This window comes from Eublepharis macularius, chromosome 3, assembly GCF_028583425.1.
Source record: "Eublepharis macularius isolate TG4126 chromosome 3, MPM_Emac_v1.0, whole genome shotgun sequence".
Taxonomy (NCBI): Eukaryota; Metazoa; Chordata; class Lepidosauria; order Squamata; family Eublepharidae; genus Eublepharis; species Eublepharis macularius.
The window spans coordinates 55,818,835-55,846,006 of NC_072792.1; the positions used below are offsets into that span (position 1 = coordinate 55,818,835).

Consider the following 27,172-nt stretch of genomic DNA (forward strand, 5'->3'; position numbering starts at 1 on the left):
ACTCCTCAGATTAAGAACTTTGGGGGCATGATCTCAGGGTTGGATCCCATGGTTACTTGAGCAGAAGGTGCATATGGTCATGGATCTTCTCCTACTTTTGTAGCCCCCCCCCTCCCCATGGGAACCAAGGCCAACAAAATTATTGAGCATGAGGAAGATGAATGAGACAAATTGCCTCAATTTCATTCTTCATCAGAAGAAGCAGCATGATCAAGCAAGAGCTCTGCTAATAGAAGAGTGAGAAGGGTGGTTTAACCTGCTTAAACTTCCTCAGTGTAGCCTCTTGTGTCTGATGGTCTGAGATTCTCAGTGTCTTTTAATGAGAATGCAGCATTGCTGTGGTAAGGTGAAAGTAAGGAACAATCTAACCCCAGAACAATCCAATCATCTGCTCATATAAGCATCAGAGCCAACTCTTAGGTGTAAATGCATATTGTACAGAAAATGCCTTCCACTCCAAAGCTGCTTTATGCAAACAAGAATAGATTTAGAGCACTTGGAAATGAAAAAATGGCAGTCAGGGAAAAATTTTAAGCGCCTCTTATCCTGCCATTCTACACTTCTGATTACCCTCTTCTAAAGTGCATTTGTTTAGAAGTTCTTCTGTCCATTGACAATTCATGTGGTGTGTCTGTGTGTAATACATGATTTTAGGACCACAGTTAGCAAAGGAAAAAAGTAGTAACAATGTTTGCATAGAAATACATACAGAAATAGAGGAAGAGGACATATGGGAGGGCAGAGATGTCCTTGATCACTAGATGGTACAATATATGACCCTAAAATATTAAGAGTCCCCATCCAATAGTACATTCATCATCAGGAAGTCACAAGTGAGTATTGTTATTATTGTTATTATGAATGTGGGAAAGTACTATCCGTGTTAATGGGACTAACAGGCAAGATATTCTTGATGAATTACCCACTCTCCCCTCTTTTAAAATATTTAATGTATGTTTGGTTTGAAAATGACTCTGACGATAAGGCTGTCTGGAGTTACTAAACAATGATACTAAACAATTCTTGCCAGACTTCTTAATAGACTTGTTGGTGGATACATAGGGTTGCCAACTTCCAAGTGGTGCAACATTAAAGGGACACAAGTCCACCCCGAGTCACAAACACTCACTGTAATAACTATATCATGTGTTATAGTTAAAGTGGACTCTAAAGTACAGTACAAAGAGCTCATGTGCACATTGTAAATGCCGACCATAAGTAAGTTTCAAGATATATCACATCAAATATCAAAATTGCATGGCATCACCACAGACTTCTATAAACTGTTGAACCAGGGGTGCCTCCCTCACTCTGTTTCTAATGCGAGAAATATGTTCTTGTATGCGAATCTTTATTGGTCTAAAGGATATAGTCCATCCTGATGCCAAACAATTTCAGTATTCGGAATTATATGTTTTGAAACTTACTGATGGTCAGGATTCACAATGTGAATTTTTAAAAAGGGAGACCTTTTGGATTTATCAGCTTAATTCAGTTGCCCCAGGGGGCTTGAATCAGATGATTGATTACTCCAGTTACTTGTAACCACCGGGAGGGGTATGTACTTTTAAGAAATAGAGCTTGCTGCTCAGTAAGATCAGGACATCCTCTTTATTAGTTGATTAAATGTTAGAAGTCAGAGTGCTTCACAATATTGGAGGGAACACCATAGGGAACTCCTTGGAGAATATTGAATGAACAGATATTGGTGAGTACTATGGGGCACTCTGATATAGTTGCTGTGAAATATAGAGATGTTTCATAATTGTTTTATGTCAAAAAGAAAGCTGGGCTTTTTGATATTGTATTTATTGTTGTGCTTAAATGATATAGGGAATAAAATATGGAATATGTGAAATCTCCTTGAGAAAGGGTTGATGAAACAGGATCAATGGAGCTAGCAGCCTGTCTGATAAGGATTACCATGAATTTCTCTCCCCTCTTGGGGACCGGAGGAATAGGATTTGGAGACCACCTCTGATGGAATTAGAGACTTGTGGAAACACAGAGGAGTTGAAAAGGAACACTGAACATTTTCTACATTCCTAATATTACTGAGGAGTGAGGACTACTCTTTTAAATGCACGTGAGCACTTTGGACTGTACTCAGAGAGGAACAGTCCTTTGGAGACTTCATGAATTGAATCTATATCCCTCTGGTTGAATGTACATTGGATGTAGCAGCATATTTGAACATTCTAGGAAAGTATGAGCATTAGCACTATGCTTTGAGTACTATAACTGGTCTTGAAATATTTATTGCATATTTATTAAATAGGATTTATGGAATATTATTGCATCGGTTGCGCTGCTTGTGTCAAAAATATATTACTTCATATGTGATATTATCCATATTTGAACATACTGCCTTATGTGTGATACTATCAGCACTTAGCACTTCAACTATAATGCATGATATAGTTATTACAGTGAGTGTGTAACTCGGGGTGGACTTGTGTCCCTTTAATTTCACATTCTAACCCTCAAGTGCCTCTTTGGTTTTTGGTTAACCTCCAAGTGCTGGCTGGAGACCTCTCAGAATTATAAATGTCTCCAGTTATAATTATATTTAATATATTATTATATTTGTGATATTATATATATATATATAATTTAATGATACAATTAAAAATTACATAATTAAGATCCCTGCGGCACAGAGTGGTAAGCAGCAGTACTGTAGCCCAAGCTGTGCTCAAAACCTGAGTTTGATCCTGGCAGAAGCTGGGTTCAGGTAGCCCGCTCAAGGTTGACTCAGAGCGGGACCACAAGTGACGCCTGACACAGGTTGGACACTAGTCAGCTTCCCTCAAGTTTTGATAGGAAATGTCGGCATCCTGGTCTTGCAGCTTGACTCTCTGACTGCTGTCCAATGGACTCTTCAACTGTCACTTGTCCAACATTCTGCCAAGCTGCCTACATTTCCCATCAAAACTTGAGGGAAGCTAGCAAGTGTCCAACCTGTGTCAGGCGTCACTTGTGGTCCCGCTCTCAGCCTTCCATCCTTCTGAGGTCAGTAAAATGAGTACCCAGTTTCCTGAGGGTTAAGTGTAGATGACTGTAGAAGGCAATGGCAAACCACCTGGTTAAAAAGTCTGCCAAGAAAACGTCATTATGCGACATCCCCCATGGGTCAGTAATGACTTTGTGCTTGCACAGGGAACTGACTACCTTTACTTCTTTACTAGTTACATAATTATAATTGTCTCCAAGTGACAGAGATCAGTTCACTGGAGAAAATGGCTGCTTTGGAGGGTAGACTATGTGGCATTATACCCTGCTGATGTCCCTCCCGTCCCCAAACCATGCTCTCCCCACAGTTCACTTCCAAATCTCCAGGAATTTCCAAACCCAGAACTGGCAGCCCTATTGAGAAATGCTCAACATACTTTGTTTAGATTTCTAAATCATTTCCATCCACATTTTTGAGAACTCAGATAATAGGAATTGTAAATACAAGAGACAGGGTAGAGCAATCACACAGTTATGAAGATAAGGTAAAACTCATAGTTTTTTGTAAACACATACAGCTAGATGCACACCATGTAACTGAAAAAACACATTTCTGTTGCTTAAATTATTCCACTGATATTTCAAAGAAATCCAGATACTTCTGAAATTTCAGTAACCATGCTAAGCACCTTTCCCCTCAAACACAGAAAATGGTAGACTCAGATGAAGCATGCTTTTGTGATTGCAATTTAGGCAACCATGCTGAAATCTTCAGTACCGAAGAAAGACAACAGCTTTAACAAAAAGTATTTTCATCCCCTCGCTTCTGTTGTTTCTTATTCCAGATAGATAACTACATAAATGGCATGTGAAGGGTGCATGAATACATAATCAAGCAAGAAAATGACAAAGTTAAGACTGGTCCCACACCATTAACTCTGCTCCCTTGTGACTATCCTCTGCAGTGCTATTACATCTTGTGTGTTAATTCTCAAACAATTTATCAAACTGTTCAACATATCACACCCATTCTCAAGATGCAGAAAGCAACTTGCTGTAATTTCCCCCATCTCTGCTAACATGCATTGCTTTAATGTTCCCCAGTATTGGATCTGGGGTGTTTGTTATAATAGCATTACAATAGCAACTTAATTTTCTTTCCAAGGACTCTTTTGCTGTGGCTGAGCCTGCCTTATATACAAATAAGCTGGTGAATCTGATAACCCTGACATCAGCACCCACAACAGACAAAAATATCACAGCTTACAATCCAAACCTGCTGCTCCTTGATAAAGAATATGAACAACCAACTCAATTCAGATTAAACAAGAGGTGATAAAATCAAACAATTTCGCTTGAAATGGAAATTTTGTAGTCATACTGATTAGAAATTGTTATTGTACGATGAATACTTATAAATAACCCCAATGAAATATCAGGTAGAGAAACTATCAAGGGAACAATGGAATAGAAACATTAAATTGTGTTTTGAAAGCGGGAACCTGGTGCTTTGTTATCTTCAAGATAAACACGTAAAGTGTGTAGAACATTTTAAAATAAGTGCTGAAATCAAGTCTATAAAGGAATGTCAGTTTGCTATTCCTTTTTAATGTTCTAATATTTCTCAATGTCTTTGTAGATTTGAATTTCATTGGTGGATACAGATATACATCTGAAACACTCAACCTATTTTATTTAGATTTCTAACCCATTTCCAACCACCCTTTTAGGAACTGAGAATGTGAAACAGTATTTTTAAAGCAAAAGAAAATAAAAATCCACCAGGCATTTGTAAGAATCAGCTGTATTCATATAGGCAGTTGGAACTACCATCAGATGCCCCTCTGCCCCTGGAGAGCAGTGAGCTGCAAGATACAGAGCTGGTTCCCTTCTCTTTTTTCCTCTCTCTCTTTCTCTCCTTGGGATGTTTGAAAAAAGGGACATACATGATTCTGGAGAAGCATGTAAATGACCCATGTATACCTAAATAGGAATACTTCTGCAAGATGGCCTTTTCAAAGGCAGCATTCTCTGGATAGTCATTACTTTTATCATCAACAGGAACACCAATAATTTATTGCCTATGTATACAGTGGTACTAACATTACTGTTATGGAAGATCATGCTACCACCAGGGTATAATCCTGGATCCACAATAGACCATTGCAAAAAAACAGGTGTACATAGAATTGTATGTCTGAATGTGTTTCAGAGCACTAATTTGTTACCGGGATGAGGTTCTTTGCAAAGTAGGGGAAATTACCAAGCAAGGAGTAGGCTTAGTGAGAGGCAGTAACTAGAGGGATTTCCCACCAACTTTTACGGGGTCCCTCTCCCAAGGAAGTCAACGAGATGGGTGTTTTTCCAACACAAAGTAGTTTTTATTGAAGAGGAAAATATCATACATTCATAGATAGATTACTGTAAATACACATATCGAGCACACGAGAGTCCTAGGAATATAGCTAGAAAGTGGGGAATAGAGTAAGGTTCAGGATACGTTTACTTTTCAGATGAGAAGTGAAGTCTGCAGAGAATGACCGGCATCCACGAAGAGAAGCCCAGGGCAAACCCTGAGGGTGTGACACTCAGGTCCTAAGAAAGCATGCACACTTTGATTGGGTCAGAACCCAAATTTTTATAGGGTAGAATGGACCTTGGGGCAGAATGGTTCTCTGCACAAAGGACTTTGATATTTATCTCCTGGGAGTGATAAGGACTTGGATGAATTTTGATAAACATTCCATCCAGAGACAAGAGGTGCAATTGCTTATTCAGGTGCCTGCCAATAAAATTATAATTCACATCAAGTATGGTTGCTGTGGGTTTTCCGGGCTGTATTGCCATGGTCTTGGCATTGTAAGCTCAACCCCACCCCTCCTGAGTAGATACAAATGACCTGCCAACATCTTTTCCACACTGTGACACTGAGAGATCTCTGTCTTTTGGTGCTACACCTCTGAAGATGCCAGCCACAGCTGCTGGTGAAACGTCAGGAACTACAATGCCAAGACCACGGCAATACAGCCCGGAAAACCCACAACAACCATCGTTCTCTGGCCGTGAAAGCCTTCGACAATACATCACATCAAGTATCTCTGAAGATTGGTGATGTGTTTTCAAATTTAAATTAAGTTTTCCCAGGAAGGAATAAAACTAGAGGTGACTGATGACTCCTGATTGCTGGATAGGATGGCATCGGGGTTCTCACCAAACAGGGATGAAAGGGGAAGGAATGTTAGAGGGGTGTTAAGGAGATCTCTCAGGCGCCTTTCTTGTTCAAAGAGCTTCGGTCTGAGGTGTGGGAAGCAGGAGCCCAATAGCGCCTAATCTCTCTGTATTCTATTTGCATGGTATGTACATTCCAGTCTCCTAGACTGGATCCAGTAACGTTTTGTCCCACTGGACATGTTGTGCTTCTGTGATGTGAAATACATCAGATTGAGAGGCTCATGCTAAGCAGTTATTGCAGCAGAAGCTAGATGTATCACTCACAATTGCTTTAAAATTTTCTTGAGTGGACATGAGATAGTTGGCTTTATTAGCCTCAGAAATATATTTTGACACCACGATGAGCATCCTACTTGAAACTGGAAATGGCAACTACAGGAAAAAGATCTCCAGACTGGGAAACAAATACTTTTGATGCCTCAATGAAACAGTCTAATCCTAACAATTACTTCAGAATAAGTCAAATGAATCCCAGTAGTACTTACATCCAAGCAAGTATGTGTAGAATTGCATCTTAGGATTTCTTATTGGAGAATGAATTTCAAAAGTTTAAGACTTTTTTTGCATTTGTAAGATTTACGTTTGAAATGCATGTGTAATATATTCACAACCACAGTGGACCAATTCCCTGTATTTGCTGTACAGCAAAGAGTAGAACTTTGTAGCCCACGGAAGGTTCTGCCAGTTATTTATTTATCTGCAAAACATGTATGCCATCTTTCTGCCCTCATCAGAGCCACCAAGGCAACTGTCAGATTAAATATATAATAAAAACACATCTTAAAAGCCATTAAAACCAAACAGAAGTCCACCATTCAAAAAATTAAAACCATGTTAAAATACAGATGCAGTGCAATAAAATACACATACATAAAAACAAAGTTTCTCTGGTCCCAAGGACCACCATTCCACTCTGGAGGCTGTCATTCAGGCTCCAGAGCAAGATTCTCAAGGTCCATCCCTCATTTTCCTTGGATCTTTTCAGTGTAGTAATGTATTTCAATAGAACCAATTCAAGTCAATGGGCATTCATGCCTCCCATCATATCCAGTGGGCCTTCAAGCCCATTGTTTCCAATGAGCATTCTTGTCATTCATTTCAATACCTCCCCCGACCCCGCTTGTTTCTGAGGAGCTGCCTCTCCAGGCTCCAAGACTTGGGGGGCTGATCCTGTGTGCCAAGGGCTATGGGTTTAGCCCTCGACAAGTACCACTTTCTGGTTTTACTTTTCTGGGAGAGGGGTGCATATATCTTGGAGAAGCGACAGCTGTTGGGGACATTTGCGAGTGAGCAGTGCTTCAGCTGCCAACCTGGCTTTTGCCAGTAATAAGGGGTGGGCAGGTGGGCTGGTGCCCTGTTTGCACTTTTGGTGTAACACCCCCCCCCCCACCATGCAGCAGGGCTCCTCTTGAGGCAGGTGCCTCTGTTGGGGTGCAGCAATTGTGATCATGGGGGTCTTTGTGCCCTGAGAACTTGCTTTCTGGAGGGGAGGGGAGTAATATTGAGAGGCAGGGGCAAGGGAGATTGTGGCCAGCGGAGTGGCTGCACCTTTCCCTGCCACTCAGGGGGCTGTCAACTGCAGCTGCTCTGCAATTGGTGGATGTTGGCCAGGTTGTCAAGGTGATTCGGGAGTGTTCTCTCCTGGCCAGGCCTCGCTGGCTCTGGTGGGCTTGCAACACCAATGTAGTTTGCTCCCAAAAGTCCTTAGGGAGAGAATGAGTGCAGCTGAGGATCCACCACTGGCCACTGACAAGGGAGTAGAGTTAGGATTCCACAACCAAATTGCTAATAAAATCAATATGTCAGCATAGATTGTTTAGTGTAGTGGTTAAGAGCGCGGGACTCTAATCTGGAGAGCCGGGTTTGATTCCCCACTCCTCCACTTAAAGCCAGCTGTGTGACCATGGGCTAGTCACAGCTCTCTGGAGCTCTCTCAGCCCCACCCACCTCACAGGGTGTTTTGTTGTGGGGATAATGATGACATACTTTGTAAACCACTTTGAGTGAGCATTAAGTTGTCCTGAAGGGGGGGGTATATAAATTGAATGTTGTTGTTGTTGTTGTTGTTGTTATACTAGTTTTAGTTCATAATAGCATAGCCTACCATGTTTTTACCCGGGGAAACAAATAACATGTAAAGCACATGACTAACAAAATGTGAAGAAAATCATGCAAAAAATCATATAGTTTGGAAATATGTTTATGCAAGCTTTGAATGTCTTCATATTTGCCTTTTCAGATAAAAAAAATTCTTAAATTACTCTTTTAAAATCAATATAAGTCAATTAATTATTCAATGACATTACTATTTACTTACTGTTTAGCAAATACCTTTGGTAGGTGTCTATATAGATACCTACCTATAGATACTGATCACTTTAGATTTTAAGCATAGGCACAAGCAGCTTGAACATCAGTGGGGGAGGGGAGTATTAACTGGAAAAAAAGGGATTCCTGAAACACAGGCAAGGTGGACTTCAGAAGGAGTTGCATACACATATGACTAAACATATGACTATGACATTATTTTTCTTTATTCAATGAATGACAGCACATGTCTTGTTTTCTAAACTGGAAATGCCCCACTGAGCTATTTCATAAGCTTAATACTTCACACTGCATTTGGTAACCTTTTTGTCAAGAGTTGCATGCATAACCATCCATTTATACTCAGCAGTTTGTCATCACCTAAGCTGTTTATTACAGGTATTTATGAGACCCATGATCATAAATGTGGACTGTGGCTTTGACCAAACCTTTATTACAATTCTGTTCCATGTTTGAATTTAATTGAATTTGAATTTAAAATTCCCTGCTGGTGTGCATCTCTACACATGCAATACAATTGTGAAGGAAACCACCATGAGAATAGAAAAGAGCAAGAGTTCAGTAGCACCTATAAGACTAACAACATTTGTGGTAGGGTTATAAGCTTTCATGAGTCACGGTTCACTTCTTCAGAGCTGTAAGGCTCATACCCTGCCACAAATTTTGTTAGTCTTATAGGTGCTACTGGACTCTTGCTCTTTTCTACTGCTATAGACAGACTAACACGGCTACCCATCTTGATCTATCATGATGAGAAAAATAATTTTAATGTAAAACATATTGGATGAATAGGTTCATAGAATATTTTCTTATTACTTACAGTTATTATTGTTGCTGCTGCTGCTGTTATTCTGCCTTTCTCACTGAGATCCAGGGTATATTACACAGTAGGAGTGAAAATACAACATAATGAACAGTTAGGACAGTCACTGAGCAAAATACAATAACGATCAACAGTTAGGACATGCAGTGAAAGAAAGACAATAGGTGGTTGTTGTGGGTTTTCCGGGCTGTATTGCCGTGGTCTTGGCATTGTAGTTCCTGACGTTTCGCCAGCAGCTGTGGCTGGCATCTTCAGAGGTGTAGCCCCAAAAGACAGAGATCTCTCAGTGTCACAGTGTGGAAAAGATGTAGGTCATTTGTATCTACTCAGGAGGGGTGGGGTTGAGCTGAGTCATCCTGTAAGAGTTTCCCAGGGTGTGGAATGCTAATGGCGGGAGGCTTCACTGTATCCTGAGGAGGTTCTTTTGCATATGGATTGGTACTTGATGTGCTAATCTTCTCTGCAGGGCTATTGTCGGGGATAGAATGTTTTGTTAGCCTGGTGTTTTTCAGAACTGGAAACCATGCTCTGTTCATTCTTAAGGTTTCTTCTTTCCTGTTGAAGTTTTGCTTATGCTTGTGAATTTCAATGGCTTCCCTGTGCAGTCTGACAAAGTACAATGCCAAGACCACGGCAATACAGCCCGGAAAACCCACAACAACCATTGTTCTCCGGCCGTAAAAGCCTTCGACAATACAAAGACAATAGGGTATGCTAGCAGAAAATTTGAAAACAAGCTGAAGCTTTTCATGTCATGGTGTCATGTACCTGAGTGCAGACTACTCTTCATCAGACAAAGAGACTGAAGACTCATACGAGGAAGGGGCTGAGTAGCTGATACCACCAGAGAAGCAGGCAGTTGTTACTCCTCCAACAATCCACTTTGATGTGTGAGGAGTCTCAAGAGTATGAGTCAGCCCTCTCACCTGGGATGCAAACCTTCCTTCTAACTCAGGCCCTCAACCCTCTACCCCAGGACCCACTGCAGCACATGAGGTATCTCCCCAACTGACCCCTCAAGCCTTAGAAAGACAAGAACCACCCAAACTCCATCAGAGTACTGACTGAGTTAACCAGATGCTTCACCTTTAAGAACTAGGGGGCTGCTGCTGGAGAGGCAGGGCTTGCATCTTCGTGCCTTTGCAAGAGTATTTAAGGCCTCAGTTTGTCCTAAGCCTTTGCTGGAACAACATCTAAGTTATAGGACTGATGACTCCAGCAACTCGACTCCTACTTTTAGCCTTGAGCAAAACACAAGGCAAATAGCAATTCATTAAGCCTCTATGAAAGGCACAGGCCACATAACTCCAGGCCAGTTGGCAGCCTTTTTAGAAATCTAAGTGAGATTTCTAAAAGTGAGATTATACCACTACAGCTGGGTCATGGGAAAAACTAAGCATGCCATGTACTATCTAATGTAATTGCAAAAATATAAAGTCAAATCCTATGGAGAAGACAATTTGGAAATCAACAGTTACTACACTCCTATCACTAGATGTTACATGTGGAATTTCTGGTGAACACAGCTTTGAGTACCAGGGAATTCCCTTCTGTCACCATACTTAATGCTCATAACATATTAACTATTTTTAAACCCTGATTAAACTCGAGTTTAAAATTAGCTGGGAGACCTAAGCCCTGCCCCTACTGGGTATGCACAGAAAGGCACCAGCAATAGCTGATCCAGGGGTGGACAGGGCATCAGTAGTTTATGTCCCCTGGCTGGCAACAGCAGCTCCCATGTATTTTGCACATGGTGGTGACTGCTGGCTCTGGGGAGGCAAGAGCCAGTGTGAGGCAGCAGCCTGATATGAGGCAAAGACCACCAGTTCAAGAGGCAGTGGCTGCCACCTATCTCACATTGGGCCATCCAGGGGTTGGGGTGGCAGGCCATTGGCCTGCCAGGACTTAATGACTTTTTTGCCTCTGTTTTCTCCCTGAAGAACTTGAGCCCATCTAGAGATGGTAGTAGACACAACAGGACATGTGGGGGGGGGGGCTAGTTGACATTGATAGAGAGGTTGTGGAAAGGCACCTGGCTGTAACTGGATGAATACAAATCCCCTGGACCAGATGGTGTGCACCCAAGAGTGCTCAAAGAACTTTCTAGAGAACTTGCAGAGCCCCTGTCCATCATCTTCAAGGCCTCCTGGAGGACTGGGGATGTGCCACAAGCTTGGAGAAGAGCAAATGTTATCCCAATCTTTAAGAAAGGGAAGAAGGATGACCTGGGAAACTACAGGCCGGTCAGTCTGACTTCTGTTGCTGGGAAGATATTAGAGCAGATTTTAAAGGGATCGATCTGTAAGCATCTGAAGGACCCCTTAGTGATCCGGGGAAGTCAACATGGTTTTGTCCCCAACAGATCTTGTTAAACCAACCTGGTTTCCTTCTTTGATCGAGTGATGTGCTTACTGGATCATGGGAACTCTGTCAACGTGATTTACCTGGATTTCAGTAAAGCTTTTGATAAGGTTCCCCAGAATATTCTAATGGATAAAGTGGAAAACTGTGGACTGGATTATAAGATAGTTCAGTGGATAGGGAACTGGTTAGAGGACTGCACCCAAAGAGTGGTGGTCAATGGCGTTTCATCAGATTGGAGGAAGGTGTCCAGTGGGGTGCCACTGGCCTTGGTTTTGGGTCCGGTACTTTTCAATATTTTTATCAATGATCTGGATGAAGGGGTAAACAGGTTACTCATTAAATCTGCTGATGATGCCAAATTGGGAGGTGTGGCAAACACCCAAGAAGACAGAGGTAAAATTCAACAAGTCCTGAATACTCTGGAGAAGTGGGTGGTTTTGAACAGGATGCAATTCCACCTAGATAAGTGCACAGTATTACATCTGTGATGCACAAATACAGGATGGGGGATACACTTCTGGGTAGTACTGTATGCGAAAGAGATCTTGGAGTAAGAGTGGACTGTAAACTAAATATGAGCAGTTAATGTGATGCGGTGGCAAAAAAGACAAATTCAGTCTTGGGTTGTATCAAAAGGGTCATTGCATTGAAATCACAGGAGGTCATAGTCCCTCTCTTTATTGCCTTGGTCAGGCCGCACCTGGAGTACTGTGTGCAGTTCTGGAGGCCTCAATACAAAAAGGATGTGGACAAAATTGAGAGGGTGCAGAAGAGAGCGATGAGAATGATCAGAGATCTGGAGTCTGAGCCTTACGAGGAAAGGCTGAGGGCCTTGGGAATGTTTAGTTTGGAGAAGAGGAGATTGAGGGGGGACATGATTGCTCTCTTTAAATATTTGAAAGGCTGTCATTTGGAGGAGGGCAGGGAGCTGTTCCAGTTGGCAGCAGAGGGTAGGACTGCATGTAAGCAACAGGCTTAAATTACATGCAGAAAGATACTGGCTGGATAATAGGAAAAACTTTTCCATGGTCAGAGTAGTTCAAAGGTGGAATCAGCTGCCTAGGGAGGTGGTGACTGCTCCCCTTCACTGGCAGTTTTCAAGAAGAGGCTGGATGAATATTTGTCAGGGATGCTTTAGGCTCATCCTGCATTGGGGTTGGACTAGAAGGTCTGTATGGCCCCTTCCAACTCTGTGATTCTGTGACTTTCCTGAGTGGCCTTAATGGCCAGTTTGCTCCTGATCTTATCACCTTGACATTGGAGAGGCAGGAAAACTGCCTGAACCATGGGATGAGAGAATGTTCCATCCACAGATATTTCATTCTATGTCTGAAATATCTATAGAAGAAGAAAATCCTGGCAGGTTGTGTGCGCATTGCGAGTGCATTGAAGCACTAGTTGAAGGCTAATGAATCTTCAAAGCGTTCCACCAGGTATAGTTCTTTTTCCTTCCTCTGAGCACTGCAGTAACAAGAGAAGCAACATCTAACTCAGTCCTTGCTTCTTTCTAATACAATATTTGAAGCCCTATCAGGGTCTGGCCATGTTCATATTTGGAATGTGCTAATGATGTGGGATGTGTTTGAGAGGAGTTAGCAGCTCAGAGTATAGAAGGCAACATTAATATAGCAGGTTTTCATATGTTCTAGCGGCCATAGATTGTCCTGTAAAACTCTTGTCAACATTTAAGCTTTAAAAAATGTCAGCTGTTATGGTCCATGTACCAACACACACGTTTCAGAAATTGGTGTGCAACAGGCTATTGAAAACAAAATGCAACAAGCAAAGAATAGTCTTAAATAATATATAAGGAGGGAGGGGTAGATTTTTTAAGTTGTAATCCTTGGGAGTTGTCCTTTTTTTCATCTGTGAAATGTTACGCAATATGGTTTTTGAAGTTTGTACCTCTGAGAATTTAGGAAATCGCTAATTTCAAGTGTTATCTGAAACTGCTATAAAGTATTCATAGGGCAAAGACAAGGAGAATGCTTCAGTAAGATATGGTAGCGAACTGGAAAACAAGAAAATGTAATGTGAATCAGACAATGGTTGCAGAGTAGACTTTTCTGTGTATGGAATGAAGACTGCATGAAATGGATTAGCAGTGAAGCCATAGTGACTACAAGTTAGAATGAATTTTAAGAGAGCTGAAAGAACACATGAAAGAATACAAATTACTCTTTGTGACTATCATCTATGAGAAATGACAAGGAAACACAGGGCCGTATGTGAAGACAAGTCATTTAGCTGCAAGAAAGTGTGCTGTAGCCAGATATTTGCAAGAGAGAAAAAAACCATACAAGCTACTTTCGAGGGTTCTTCTATCTAAAGCATTAATTGAGAAATATGTTGAGCTCATATTAACTGAAGAGGCCAAGTAGATACAGATGACTGTTTAACCACATTTCAGCATACAGCTGCATTTGATGTGTTGTGAAATTCTCTTTGTCATTTAGCAGGATAATATGGATGACTCAGGGTCAAACCACAAGAGACAAAATACACTAGAATTACACTTGAATTACATTCAAATACACTCAAATTACAAAACACACTTGAATTACCCGTGTAATTTGAGTGTATTTTGTCTCGTGTGGTGAGACCCTCAGAGTCAAAGTAAAGTGTGACCAGGAAGATCCTTGATCAGGATCTCCAAGGGTGTCCTAATTTGGACGATTGCTGAGGCAAAGTAGGAGGTGAGGAAAATTGTTTTCCATGCACAATTTCACAATTCACACCAATACCCAGAGTTTCTGTTTGCCCCATGGAGGGAGGCTGGAGCATATGGATCTTTACTGCTGTTTTTAACTTTAAAAGCAATGGCAGCACTTTAGCTCAGCTCTCTCAAGCCACATGTAATTTAACTCTAAATTATAAGGTAAAGGTAGTCCCCTGTGCAAGCACCGAGTCATTACTGACCCATGGAGGGGCGTCACATCACGACATTTTCTTGGCAGACTTTTTTGTTATGGAGTGGTTTGCCATTGAACTCTAAATTATACTGGGGTGAAAAAAACTTACTCTGGATCAACTCAATCCTCTCTGTTCATTGTTATCTAGCAACAATTCAGACTCATTATTACCCCCAAAATTCACATAAAGTTACTCAGATGGTACATCTCTGGGAATTTAAAGCAACTTTGGAGAGGCATGCTCAGGCAAAAGTAAATTTTGATATTTTTACTTTAGAGGATTGATTGAATAAACCGTCAGAAAGTCAGTATAATATAGTGTCTTCTGAAATAGCTTGTTTGAAACAATCCATGTTTTACATGATGGACTATCCAAATAGTTGTCTCTCTAAACCCTGTCTATCAGATAACTTGTCTGTCAGAAACAAGATACTGACAGACAAGATTGTTTGGTCTTGTGTAGTACATTACTGCTTCAGTGTTCTGAAGTGTTGGCCTGCCAGTATCCACTCAGAGGTATATTATTTAATGGCATTGTCTTGTTAATATTTTTACTTTAAAAAAACATTACTTGGCCTCAGTTGAATGAAGTGGATACACAACGGAGCAAAAATTGTAAGGCACCAATTCTTCAGCTGATACTCAGCGAAAGGCACAAATGAAATAGAATTCTGCCACTAAGTGAATTTCAGTTAACTCCTTTGATGTTTGTACCTAATGCAGTTTTTGACAGTTTCTCATCACATTTTCAATGGGATCACAGCATTCTGCTTAAAACTCTCTCCTTGGCTGTTACACATATTATAATCACCTGCATGGCTTTTGTCAAAAGAACATTGGCAGGAGGCGTTTCTGCCCTTTGATTAAATGCCTTAATATTCAGGTCCCTGGAAGAGGAAGTGTTTCTGTTCCAAGGTCTTAATATATTTCCAGCATAGCACTCATTTGTGCCAATGGATATTGTGCTTTATTCACTGATTTTCATTTCATTGTTATTCATCTTAATAATTTTCATTGGCTCACTATTTGGCAAGTTTAAATCTGTGTAAAAATCTGCACAATTTTTCAAAATCTTCCTCCCTTCCTTATTCTTAGTGTGTCTAGAGCTGTTGTCTAAATGTTAAATTGTCACTGAATGCTTAGTTTCTTGCAATGATTGGAGAAAAATATTCCCCAAGTAATTAGGTTCAAGAGCAGCCTACTGGCCCAATTCCAGTGATTCTACAGGCAAATAAATCTTCCTGATGAGGTAGGTCAAGAAGAGCCATTCTACTGGAAGAGGTGATGTATACAGCTAGCAAAATGTATGGGTAACCAGTTACAAAGAAGAGGCTCCAGGAATTGTATTTAAAGAGGGGTGGGATTTGGAAAGATGTAGCTTGTCATCATTGTTACACAAACTGCTCCCTCTATGACCTTTCTTAAGTGTGTCTAAAACAGCCTGTGCTTCTTTTGGGACTCGTAAGCCTCTGGTACCATATTTCCAGAAACTGGAGGCAAAAAATAATACACTTTTATTTAGAATGAAAGGGACAGCGTAAAGAATAGCAAATAGAGCCAATTTAAAACTAAGCAGTTGGGCCTACAGAGGCCGTCGTCACACGGGCATCTCTTCCGTTAAATTTACAGCATATAGCGTCCTACCTGTTATCGGTACAGTAACGTTTCTTTGGGTCACCTAACGGCTCTTCGCGCCACCAGCTGTCCACACCGAAGCACTCTGTTCTGTTCTCTCTAACCGCGCAGAAGCAGCTCCTCCCCCCCTTTTTTTATTATTCTGGCATTTAATTCCGCTATAACGGATTAACAGCATATAAACATTACAACCCTTTTGTTTTTCCAACTTTGAAATTATATAAATAGCCCTTTGCCTGCAGAAAACTCCCTGTCTGGCGTGATCCCCATCGCTGAAGACTCTGCCATGGCAATTGAGTCATTTTTACTTCAGCAGAAAGTTTTCATTGTGTTATGTCATTATGGCGTTATAAGGACATAATAAAAAAAAAGGGGGGAGTCGCAGGAAGAAATGGATTCTGGGATTGAAGGGAGGGCATAGGACGTTGCGAGGCGAAATACATCTATGTGAGGCATTCATACTGAGGCGCAAAATATCGCAACTATCAAGCAAAAAACAGCAATGAGGAAATCGCATCAGTGTTGGAATAAGGTGGGTGTTTGCCGGGAAATAGCGCCATTTTAGCGCTAAAAAAAAGCCCGTGTGACGACGGCCAGAATATCATATGCATCCAGAGAAAGCAAGTACCCAAACCAGTCCTATATAAAGATAGTCTTGGGGGCGGGGATGTTGTTCCTCGAATGGAGAATAGAAGGAAGAATATGAAATATACCTTGCCTGTCCAATGAAAAGACAAAGGGGTGGTCATGGTCTAGGATTTGGGGGGGGGGGGTCCTTGGGCAAGAGGGAGTCCTTGCCTGATTTCAAGCTGATGTCTGAGTCCCAACAGAGGCTTTATCAAAATATATACTTTTGTCCATTAAACCATTGGAGTTTGAATTTTGGGAGAGAAAAATCCAGTTTTCGGTAGAGATAGGGGCTGCTGAGAAGTGGGCAGTGTGTGCAGGGCCGGCGCACCCATTGAGGCCAGGTAGGCAGTGGCGTCAGGGTGCTGGGTGCTGGAGGGGCGCCAGAGGAGGTGTGGGGGGCAGGAGCGTGCACCATGGAGCTGCAGCCTCCTAGCCCTCCCGCCCCATGCTGCTGCTGCCACCAGCACAAGCCCCCGGCTGGGCACAGCAGCCGTGGGCAGCCGTCTGCGGCGGCAGAGGGCAACTGAGCGGGAGAGCTTGGAGGCCACCCCTGCGCCATCCCAGCCGCCTGCTGCAGCGATTGGGCCTGCAGCACGCGCACTCCCATGATGACGTCACACATGACGTCATCACGCAGGCTGTTGCGTGTGTGTGCGCGCGCGCACGTGCACGGGGGTGCCCAGCCTGCCGGCCGGCTGCAACCACTAAAAACCCTGGCACCGCTGCTGAGTGTGTGGGGGGAACCTGATTGAATTAAGATGAGAAGACAAAGCACTAGCTTGGTCCATGGTAGAAAATGACCTAGTAATGTCCTGCTTCTCTGGGCACAGCAAAATACCTGTTTTCATTCTGAGTACAATTTTAGTTTAACACTCTAGCAGGGGAGTGCAATATTCATATGTATTGGATGGATGGAGCTAAAGTAATTTCCAGGCATCCAAGGCAGACTTTTGATGGTGCTTTGGGGCTTTCTTGAGCTTGGTTGGTATTTTATTTCCCATGTATGGATGGCTAGGTTTAAAGTTCTCATTAATGGCAGAAAACATGCTTTCCAAAATGGGGGGAAGGGTCCTAGTGGCAGTTTTCATTGTCTAATACATGAGAGGTACAAGATTCCAAGAATGGTGTATTCCTGCGTGGCTTATCCCCAGTAGAGTGCCTTCTGAGGAACATCACACAGGAGTCAAAAACGTGAAATCTGTTGACATTCCATCTTCTGCACAGGTATTAAACTTCAGGAGACGTTTCCTTTTTTGTGTCTGGTCACACTACATTTCCTCAGTGCAGCTACTTTCCTGCAAAAACATTCAAGGATGTTTACAAATTTAAATTATTAAAATACAAATCAAATAACAGAAATTTTCTTAAGTTGTTCATAGCCTACTTTGGAGGTGGTGGCATGAACTCTCTATCCTGGGTTCTTCTTCTTCCTGCTGTACAGGGCATGCAGTCTTGAAGTCCCAAGAAAGGTATGTGATGGGCTGCCTCAGGCTATATGTGGTATCTTGAGGAGCTGGACTTACCCAAGCCACCCAATTCAGATGATTTTTTTTAGGATTATAAACCTCAGATAAGCAATGTGCTTGCCTAAATTTCAAGTACATAGAATGGAGTATCCATGTTTCATGAGTAATTAAATTGTTACTTGCAGAGAAGGCCCAGGCAGGCCTTAATTTTCATATAAGTGAGTTGGGCTTGGGTTTACCTACCCTGACACCTGTGCTCATTTTTTATTTTAAAAGACCCCAAACCTGCTTTTATTGCATGGGAATGAGGATGAATGAATGTCTATCCAGTTGGGGTGGGGTTGTGTTGGGCCTAAAAATGCAGCTATTTAGTAAGCAAGCATGTCCTCCTCATCACTAATCTTCTCTGTCTTGTTTTGTGCATGTGTCTGTTTTAATATTTGGGGGTGATGATGGTGAAGCCCGAACTCCTCTTCTATCCACCTCTATCCACCCTGAGTGTGTGAATGCAGTAAAGTATAGAAGTGAATCAAATAAATAAATTAATTCTAAGTTCCTTCCCCAAGTCTTTGTGCAGGGCAGGTGGGCTGTCTATTGTCTAGGAGAGGTGAGCAAAAGCCTGGGCATTAATGTATCTTTCCTCCCTGCCTTTGTAGTCCTACCTCTCTACCACTGAGTACAAGAGAAGTTTTGTCCTTTGTCTCCTGTAGGGCTTAGAGGCTGATTGGCACTGCCTCTGTGCCTGTGTCTCGAGTCTGCCATGCCTGTCTGCCAGGAGATAGGAGCAAAGTCTTTCCACACAGTGCCTGGCACACGTGCAGAGACAAATAATGGAACAGTTCAGACAGTTCAGGTGCAATGGTTAAGCAGAATCAGAAATAATTCCCAAGTGAAAGGGATGATCCAATGATTGACACCAATTGGAAATGGTGAGCAGAAAAATAGTATTTAGGGTGATGCTGTTTGAACACTCTGTTACACACACATCACTGGTTATGAATAACTCCCTTTCGTCCCTGCCTCAATCCCTCCTGTCTCTGCCTGCTGGTCAGGAAATTAAAACCAGCTGTTGAAGTGCCAAAATAACCAGCATTCCAGAAGGCTTCCACCCATTCCTGTATGTCACATATTCGTTATTCATAGTCAGACCATATCCAATATTTACAAACAGCATGGTTAATGAAGTCCTTGCTTCAGACTCCCTATTAGGCATTGCTCAGTGGAAAATAGGTTTGAAGCTAAGATATAATATGGGCTTGACAAGCAGTTATTTTGCAAAACCCTGTCTTCAGATAAAAATAGAAGGTCCAAGGTGACTGTGTTTGTGGAGGTTCCAACTGAACACAGCGTTGACAGCAGCACCAGGACTTCAAGTAGAGTGATCTGTTTGCACAAGGCAATTCTAGGAGATTCTGGCAACACGTCTACAAAAAAAAATAACCGCAGCAAGGACAAGATTACAGTATGGAGACTGAATAGTAGTTGCATTATAAAGAGGAACCTGTTGTAATATGTTACTATGGCAACTGGAAGAACTGTTGCTGTGGAAGAAGAGAGGGGGAAGAGTTACTATAGCAACAGATGGTAACTTTTGTAATTGGGGTAAGTCGGGGAGAACACTACTATTACCTCTAATGTCAGACAAGTAATTAATGAAATAGAAAAGTATTTCTGTTGTCACAAGTGTTTTATTGGCAACTGTTTTTTCCAGTAAGAAAGGAAACCTGCACAATCCTTTTGTCCCTACAATTCATAATCCTTGCATCTCTTCAGAAGGGTTTGTGTTTTATATTAATATACTTGGTTCTAAGAATCACTTTGAAATGACTATTCCCTCCATCAACACACACACATGGATACACACACATGTACATGTAACCTGTTTTGTTCAAGGAACATCATCAAATAAATAGATGTATCTAATTTGAGAACTGGGAGAGTTCATATCTATAACAGTGTGATCCCACCTTGTGATACGTGCATTGATAAAAAATAACAATGAACAAACTTGGAAAAGAAAACATCTTATTTGGAACAATACAATAATAGATCATATGCAACAATCATGTAACAAAGCAGGTCTGTTTTGCTCAAGCAGACCCAGGTCTCAGTCTTTCTGACATCTACTAGCCAGTTCTTTGAAATGTAGCAACTTGTAGCTGTGCTCTGCATAGGGATGCCTTGATTTCTTCACAGGAGTCTACAACATTAATAGAGAGTTCATGAAAGGAGAGTTTCTGAGGAGACAGTGCTTCTCCCTGCAGTTTCAGGCCCTCCAGTCTCTCAAGGAAAATTGCGCCTTTTTTCCTTATAAGGAATACCCCAACTCTTTATCTCCCTCTAGTGGACAAGGGTTACATACACATACTGAGTGACAGGAAAATCTTGATAGTGAATAAAAATGTTTCAAAATATTTCATGTAACATGTTTCTTTAGGCAATCAAATCAAATTATATCAAATGGAAGAGCTGGGGGCTTATATTTTGCAGAAAAAAGTGGCTAGCTAGCTTTAAAAGCCCGTAAGGTAATCCTAAAAGCTATCTGGCTCACTTAAATAAATTGTACAGCAGAATACTGAGTGGACTTGCAACTCTTTCTTGCAATATGGTAACTTGATGTTGCACATAGCCTTGACAAATTTAAGCCATTTTGTATGATATGCGTATGAACCAGCTGTTGTGGTTTGTTTTGGGCTCAGTAAAGGATGTAGCAATTTTAAGAAGAACACAATTACAGGGTGTCATCCTTACTTGGTGAGGAGATGGAAAACATCTGGACAAAATAAGATAGGAGTCTTTTTGGAAGTCTCTGAGAAATAAGAAACTTCATACACTAACCTGAATTGAACTGAAAGAGAAAGTTTCCATTGAGGGGGAAATGGAGAAAAGATGAATAAAGCTAATACGTTTCGATGGTTGTTGTGGGTTTTCCAGGCTGTATTGCCGTGGTCTTGGCATTGTAGTTCCTGACGTTTCGCCAGCAGCTGTGGCTGGCATCTTCAGAGGTGTAGCACCAAAAGATAGAGATCTCTCAGTGTCACAGTCACTGTGACACTGAGAGATCTCTGTCTTTTGGTGCTACACCTCTGCTGCTGCTGGCGAAACGTCAGGAACTACAATGCCAAGACCATGGCAATACAGCCCAGAAAACCCACAACAACCATCGTTCTCTGGCCGTGAAAGCCTTCGACTAATACGTTTCAGTGGTTTTGAAATATGTGATTCTGTATGTGGTTGTTAGTATCATTCACTGGAAGGGATGTGGCTCAGTTGTACATCACCTGCTTGACATGCAGGTGTCAGGTTCCCTCCGTGGTGTCTCCAGTAAAAAGGGTTGTAGGTGACATTCAAGACTTCTACCAGACACCCTGGAGTGCTGCTGCCTGTCTGAGTAGATAGTACTGGCTTTGATGGACCAATGATTTGATTCAGTATAAGGTAGCTTCATGTATTTATGTGGAAAAGTGACTTCTTATGAATTCCTGAAGTAGAAAATACCTGAAGTAGAATATACCTCAGACTGAGAGACAAAAGGGGGGAGGGGAATCTGGGGAACACAAACAATCACATATCACTTAATATAATGCAAAAACATGTATTATACTCTATAATGAGGGCTAATAAACACAACAAATAACTCAAAATATATTGAAATCCTCCACAGCCAATGTGTTCTCAGAAAAGTATCAAGCGGTCTTGCATAATGGAATCTGAAAAATTTATCAGGCTGTTGCTGACAAGCTTGACTCAAAAAAATTGTGTAAGACAGATGTTAACAATCTCAGCTCAAAGACTGGGCTCCTGCAAGGTGAAAGTATTTTCTTAATTTGGCATGTGATGACCATGAAATAGGAATGCTGGGCAGAACAATTATATAAAAAATGCAGTTAGTAACAACAGCCCCAAACACAAATAATATCCTCAAATGTAATACAGTCTTCTGGGACTAAGCTGCACTGCATAACTTGAAACTTACTTCTGAATAGACCAGGTTAGGATTTCTTCCTTTAAGTACTACAGTAGTTAATAAAATTACTACAGTAGTTCATAGTACTGCTTTTTGGCCACTATGAAATGTTTATGTGTATTTATTATTTTATTTATTATATATTTTATTTATTTTCTGACCTCATCAGGGCCACCAAGGCAGCTAACAAACTAAAAACATCTTACTGTATAAAAGGCTAAGCATATTCAAGACAACTCACCTCCTACCCTGGTGCGCTACCAGAGGGCACTGCTGTGGAGGGAAGCCCATATGATGTAGCCAGACCTCCAGAGAGCGCACCTTGGAGGGAAAACCAGGCCGGGATCAGGCATGGAGTAGGTGGCAATCCCTACCTCCTGTCTTTACCCAGCTGGGATCAGAAGCACAGCAGGTAGCAATGCCTGTCCCCCACCTTCACGCAGCTGGGATCAGGAGCGGAGGAGGTGGAAATGCCCATCCCCCACCATCCCGCTGGGATCAGCAGTGGAGCAAGTGGCAGTGCCCACCAGCCCTTCACCCAGCTGGGATCAGGAGTGGAGCAGGTGGCAATGCCCAGCTCCCCTTAACCCAGCTGGGATCAGGAGCAGGGCAGGTGGCAATGCCCACCTGCTACCCTCACGCAGCTGGAATCAGGAGCAGAGCAGGTGGCAATGCCTGCCGCTGCCCTCACCAAGCTGGGATCAGATGCAGAACAGGTGGCAATACCCACCCATCTTTCACTCAGCTGAGATCAAGCACAAAGCAGGTGGCAATACCTGCCCCCCCTTCACTTGGCCGGGATCAGGAGCAGAGGAGTTTGCCTTGCCTGCCCCCCTGCCTTCATCTGGCTGGGATCAGTGACGGAGGAGGGAATGTCAGCATGCCCATCCTCCCCTTTCTAGAGCCCATTGTATTTCCCCCCACAACGGGCTTTGTTGCTAGTTCACAATAAAACACATCTTCAAAACCATTAAAACAAAAACAATGAAATAATCAAAACCAATTTAAAATCCACATACAATGCAATAAAATACAAAGGTTGCCATGTTTCCCTTGACAACTGATGGGGGTAGGAGGAACTTACTGGATCACAGATGAGCTCACATGTGATGTTATCACATTGCCAGTAACGTGTTGATGTAACTAAGAAATGCCAGGAATGCTCTGGTATTTGTACAAAATTGTTTTTTAGCCATAGAGTTTTACCCACATTCCAGAGCATCCTCAGCATCCCCTAGTAACATGCTGATGTCACTTCTGGGAACACAAGGAATGGTGTTGGGGGATGCTGATGATGATCCCCCCCCCATTTTCCCACCATTTTCTGGAGTATCCAGTAGTAGCTGGAGATCTCTGCCTGGGGGAATGGTAAGCCTGTAAAATAACATATGTAAATACATCAGTTAAAAATAAGGTAGGGAGGGCAGTAGATGCTTCAGATGTGTTCTGCCTAAAATAATTTGTTAAAGGTAATAATATTTTGCTTTTAAATTATTCATTTCAGGTATTCAATGACTTTAAAACCATTTAACAGTACAGCTCTGTAAGTTAGAGTCAGAGTATGGTCACATAGTAAAATATGATGTTGAAGCATAGCTGGTGTAGGTCTGATTAGTGACTTAATGGTAGGCTTCTTGGGATCTCTATGTTGATTTCCATTGAAGAAAAACAGGATATAAATGTAACAATAGTTTTGATCTTGACATGAATTTATTTAGGGAAAAGGGAGAAATACAAAGTATTATATTCAACCGTAAGGTATTCAACAGAATTGTGAAAATGTTCACAAACTTATGACCAGGTTCTTCAAAGATGTGACTATTTGGTTTTATTCTTCTTTGATTCCAGGAATATCAAATTGATATATTTTTTGCTCAGACATGGACTGACAGCCGCCTTCGTTTTAACAGCACTATGAAAAGAAGTCTCACCCTCAACAGCAATATGGTTGGGTTAATTTGGATCCCAGATACTATCTTCAGGAATTCTAAAACTGCAGAAGCTCATTGGATTACTACACCAAATCAGCTCCTGAGAATATGGAATGATGGGAAGATCTTATATACTTTGAGGTAGGAAGTTAACATTTGTGCCTATATACTGAAAGAGTTTTTTTCACTCTCCCAGAGATCTTGGCCCAATTGTACAATTAGTTCAGTCACCTTGATCCTATAGATTTGCTTTGCTATGCTATGGTAGTCCTCAGAGTGGCTTGTGATGAGTCCTTCACATGGAGACAGAGGCCTTTCTGCACAGCACACTTAAGCTGGCGCCTCTGTATTCACTCTGATCAGCGGTGAATTGGCTTGGGCTCCAGGCACTCTACACTGCATGATCTCGAAGCTATTTGGTATCCGCTGATGAGTTGAGATGTGTCTGTTTGAAACCACCATTTGGGGGGCTAGAGCTGACGTTACTTAATTTTTTATTTTATTTTTGCACATGCATCATAACGTTGCAATGTTGGAGCCCATTCCCCCCACCCCACCCCACCACCTGAATTGTATTTACTGATTGGGCTGTCCCATGCCCACTGTAGACGCATTTGGTTGCAGACCCAAACATGTACTTTTCGTGCTTGTTCCACTCTCATTTGGAAAAAAAAGCCAGGAAAGAGACATAATGTTGCTGCTTCATTGGCTTCTTCCATCCTGGTTTTAAAAGCCATGAAAGGGTTAAGAGGCTGCTTGGCTTCCTCCCTCCCAGCTATAAACACATTTTTTTTAAGCCAAAAAAGAGAACTTCCCTGCTGCTTCGTTTCTCAAACATCTGTGCAAAATGCTTCATCCCTCCCTGGCTATTCACACACATATTTGTTTGTTTTTCTCTTTGGCATTAGGAGAATCCTGAAACATGCCAGTGTGTGCATACTTGAGAGGAAGGAAGTGAATACAACATGACCCTTTTAACTCTTTCCTGGCTTTTAAAGCCAGGAGGGAGGAAACGAATGAAGAAACAACATTACAACTCTTTCCTGGCTTTTAAAAAAAATAATAAATGAGAGTGCATCAGGAGGGAGGAATTTTCCCTCACTTTTAAAGCCAGGAGAGAGGAAGCAAACAAAGCAGTGGCATTATGAATCATACCTTGCTTTAATGATAAGAATGGCAGAAAAGGAGTTCAGAGAGCAAAAGAGGGTGGGAGTGGTTACCACCAGGCAGCCAACCAATCAGCACCCAGGAAATGGAAAGGCGGAGGAGACACAGTTAGGGACTAAGACTTTTGCACACACAAAGGATGCATCAGGGGTGATTCAGAGGTGGCTTCAGGGGAAAGTCATTGAATGCCCGCAAGGGGAAAACTCAGGGGGAAGATGGAAAATATTATATTCTGTGTTTTATGACTCCTTTGCATGTGCGGATCTCTCAAGATCATGGGAAGCAGAGTGGAAACTGAACCACTACAAAATGATCATGCGGAAAGGGCCATGGAGTTGGATCCAGACTAACGTTTCTGTGGTGCAAATACTTCTGCCTGCAAAGCATGGGGTTTCCTACTTTATCCTCCACCAGCAGCCTGAAATGCCCTGCAAAATACTTTTCCTGAGAGAGAGAGGACCCCCAGTAACAGGGCTGGGGGCATTTCAGGCTGCTGGTAGAGGGGAAAGGTAGAGCTATGCCAGCAGAAGGCCTTGTGCCTTCTGTTCATCTGGAGGTGCTGCTCATGTGATAGTTCTCCCTGAGCAGGTTTCATTGTTGAGGCTATAGTTTTCATCAGTGTTTCCCAATATTTTTTCTGTGGAGGATCCCCTAAATTAATAATCCCAAGGAACCTGTACCTATGAGAACATTTACAGGCCAGGAAAAGTTGATGGCAGGGAGTGCAATTCAATTAGGTAAAGGTAAAGGTAATCCCCTGTGCAAGCACTGAGTCATTACTGACCCATGGGGGGATGTTACAAAGTATGTTATCATTATCCCCACAACAACAAACACCCTGTGAGGTGGGTGGGGATGAGAGAGCTCCTAGAGGCTGTGACTGACCCAAGGTCACCCAGCTGGCTTCAAGTGGAGGAGTGAAGAATCAAACCCGGTTCTCCAGATTAGAGTCCCACACTCTTAATCACTACACCAAACTGGCTGTATCATGATGTTTTCTTGGCAGACTTCTGTTATGGGGTGGTTTGCCATTGCCTTCCCCAGTCATCTACACTTTACCCCCAGGAAACCGGACACTCATTTTAACAACCTCGGGATGATGGAAGGCTGAGTCAACCTTAAGCCGGCTATCTGAAAATTTATTTGTAAAAAGCTGCTCTCTCTCCCTCTCTTTCAAAAGTCAGTTTATAATAAAATTGTAAAGCATTTTTCCTGTCTTTGTTGTGTTATCTACTTTTTCATATATAAAAATATCAAATCAAAAAGTATACTCAAACATCAAAGTAAAGTTCACATCCAAAGGCAATATAAGATTTACTCATTTATTTATTTGTTCCAGGATTTCTCATGGAACACCTGACAATGTCCTGCAGAACCCCAGGGTTCTGTGGAACCCTGGTTGTAAAACACTGGCTTACATGTTCATTGAGGTCATGGTGGAAAGGAATGATACCTCATTGCTCCTTCACACTGTGAAGCCTGCAATTGTGCAGTACATAATATTACATATGTAGAAGAAACTATACCATAACAAACTTCTAAAGAACACTTTTAACAATCAAACCTTTGGAAATGCTCTCATGGCACCATACATTTTCATTTTTAAGCTTTTTATCATATGAACACAGTAACAGCTACTTGATTTCTCCACAGGCTTACCATCAATGCTGAATGCCAACTGCAATTACATAATTTCCCAATGGATAAGCATTCATGCCCACTGGTATTCTCCAGCTGTAAGTAATATATCTACCATCTATAGT

At 41.9% G+C, this 27,172-nt stretch overlaps 1 protein-coding gene across 1 annotated transcript in view; it reads left to right on the forward strand.

Moving 5' to 3' along the window:
* Positions 1-27,172, forward strand: part of GABRG3 (gamma-aminobutyric acid type A receptor subunit gamma3) — a 523,442-nt gene that overhangs the window by 260,674 nt on the left and 235,596 nt on the right. The window contains exons 4-5 of the mRNA XM_054974373.1: positions 24,160-24,383; positions 27,063-27,145. Of these exons, the coding sequence (XP_054830348.1) occupies positions 24,160-24,383; positions 27,063-27,145 (307 nt within the window). The remainder of the gene's footprint in view (positions 1-24,159; positions 24,384-27,062; positions 27,146-27,172) is intronic.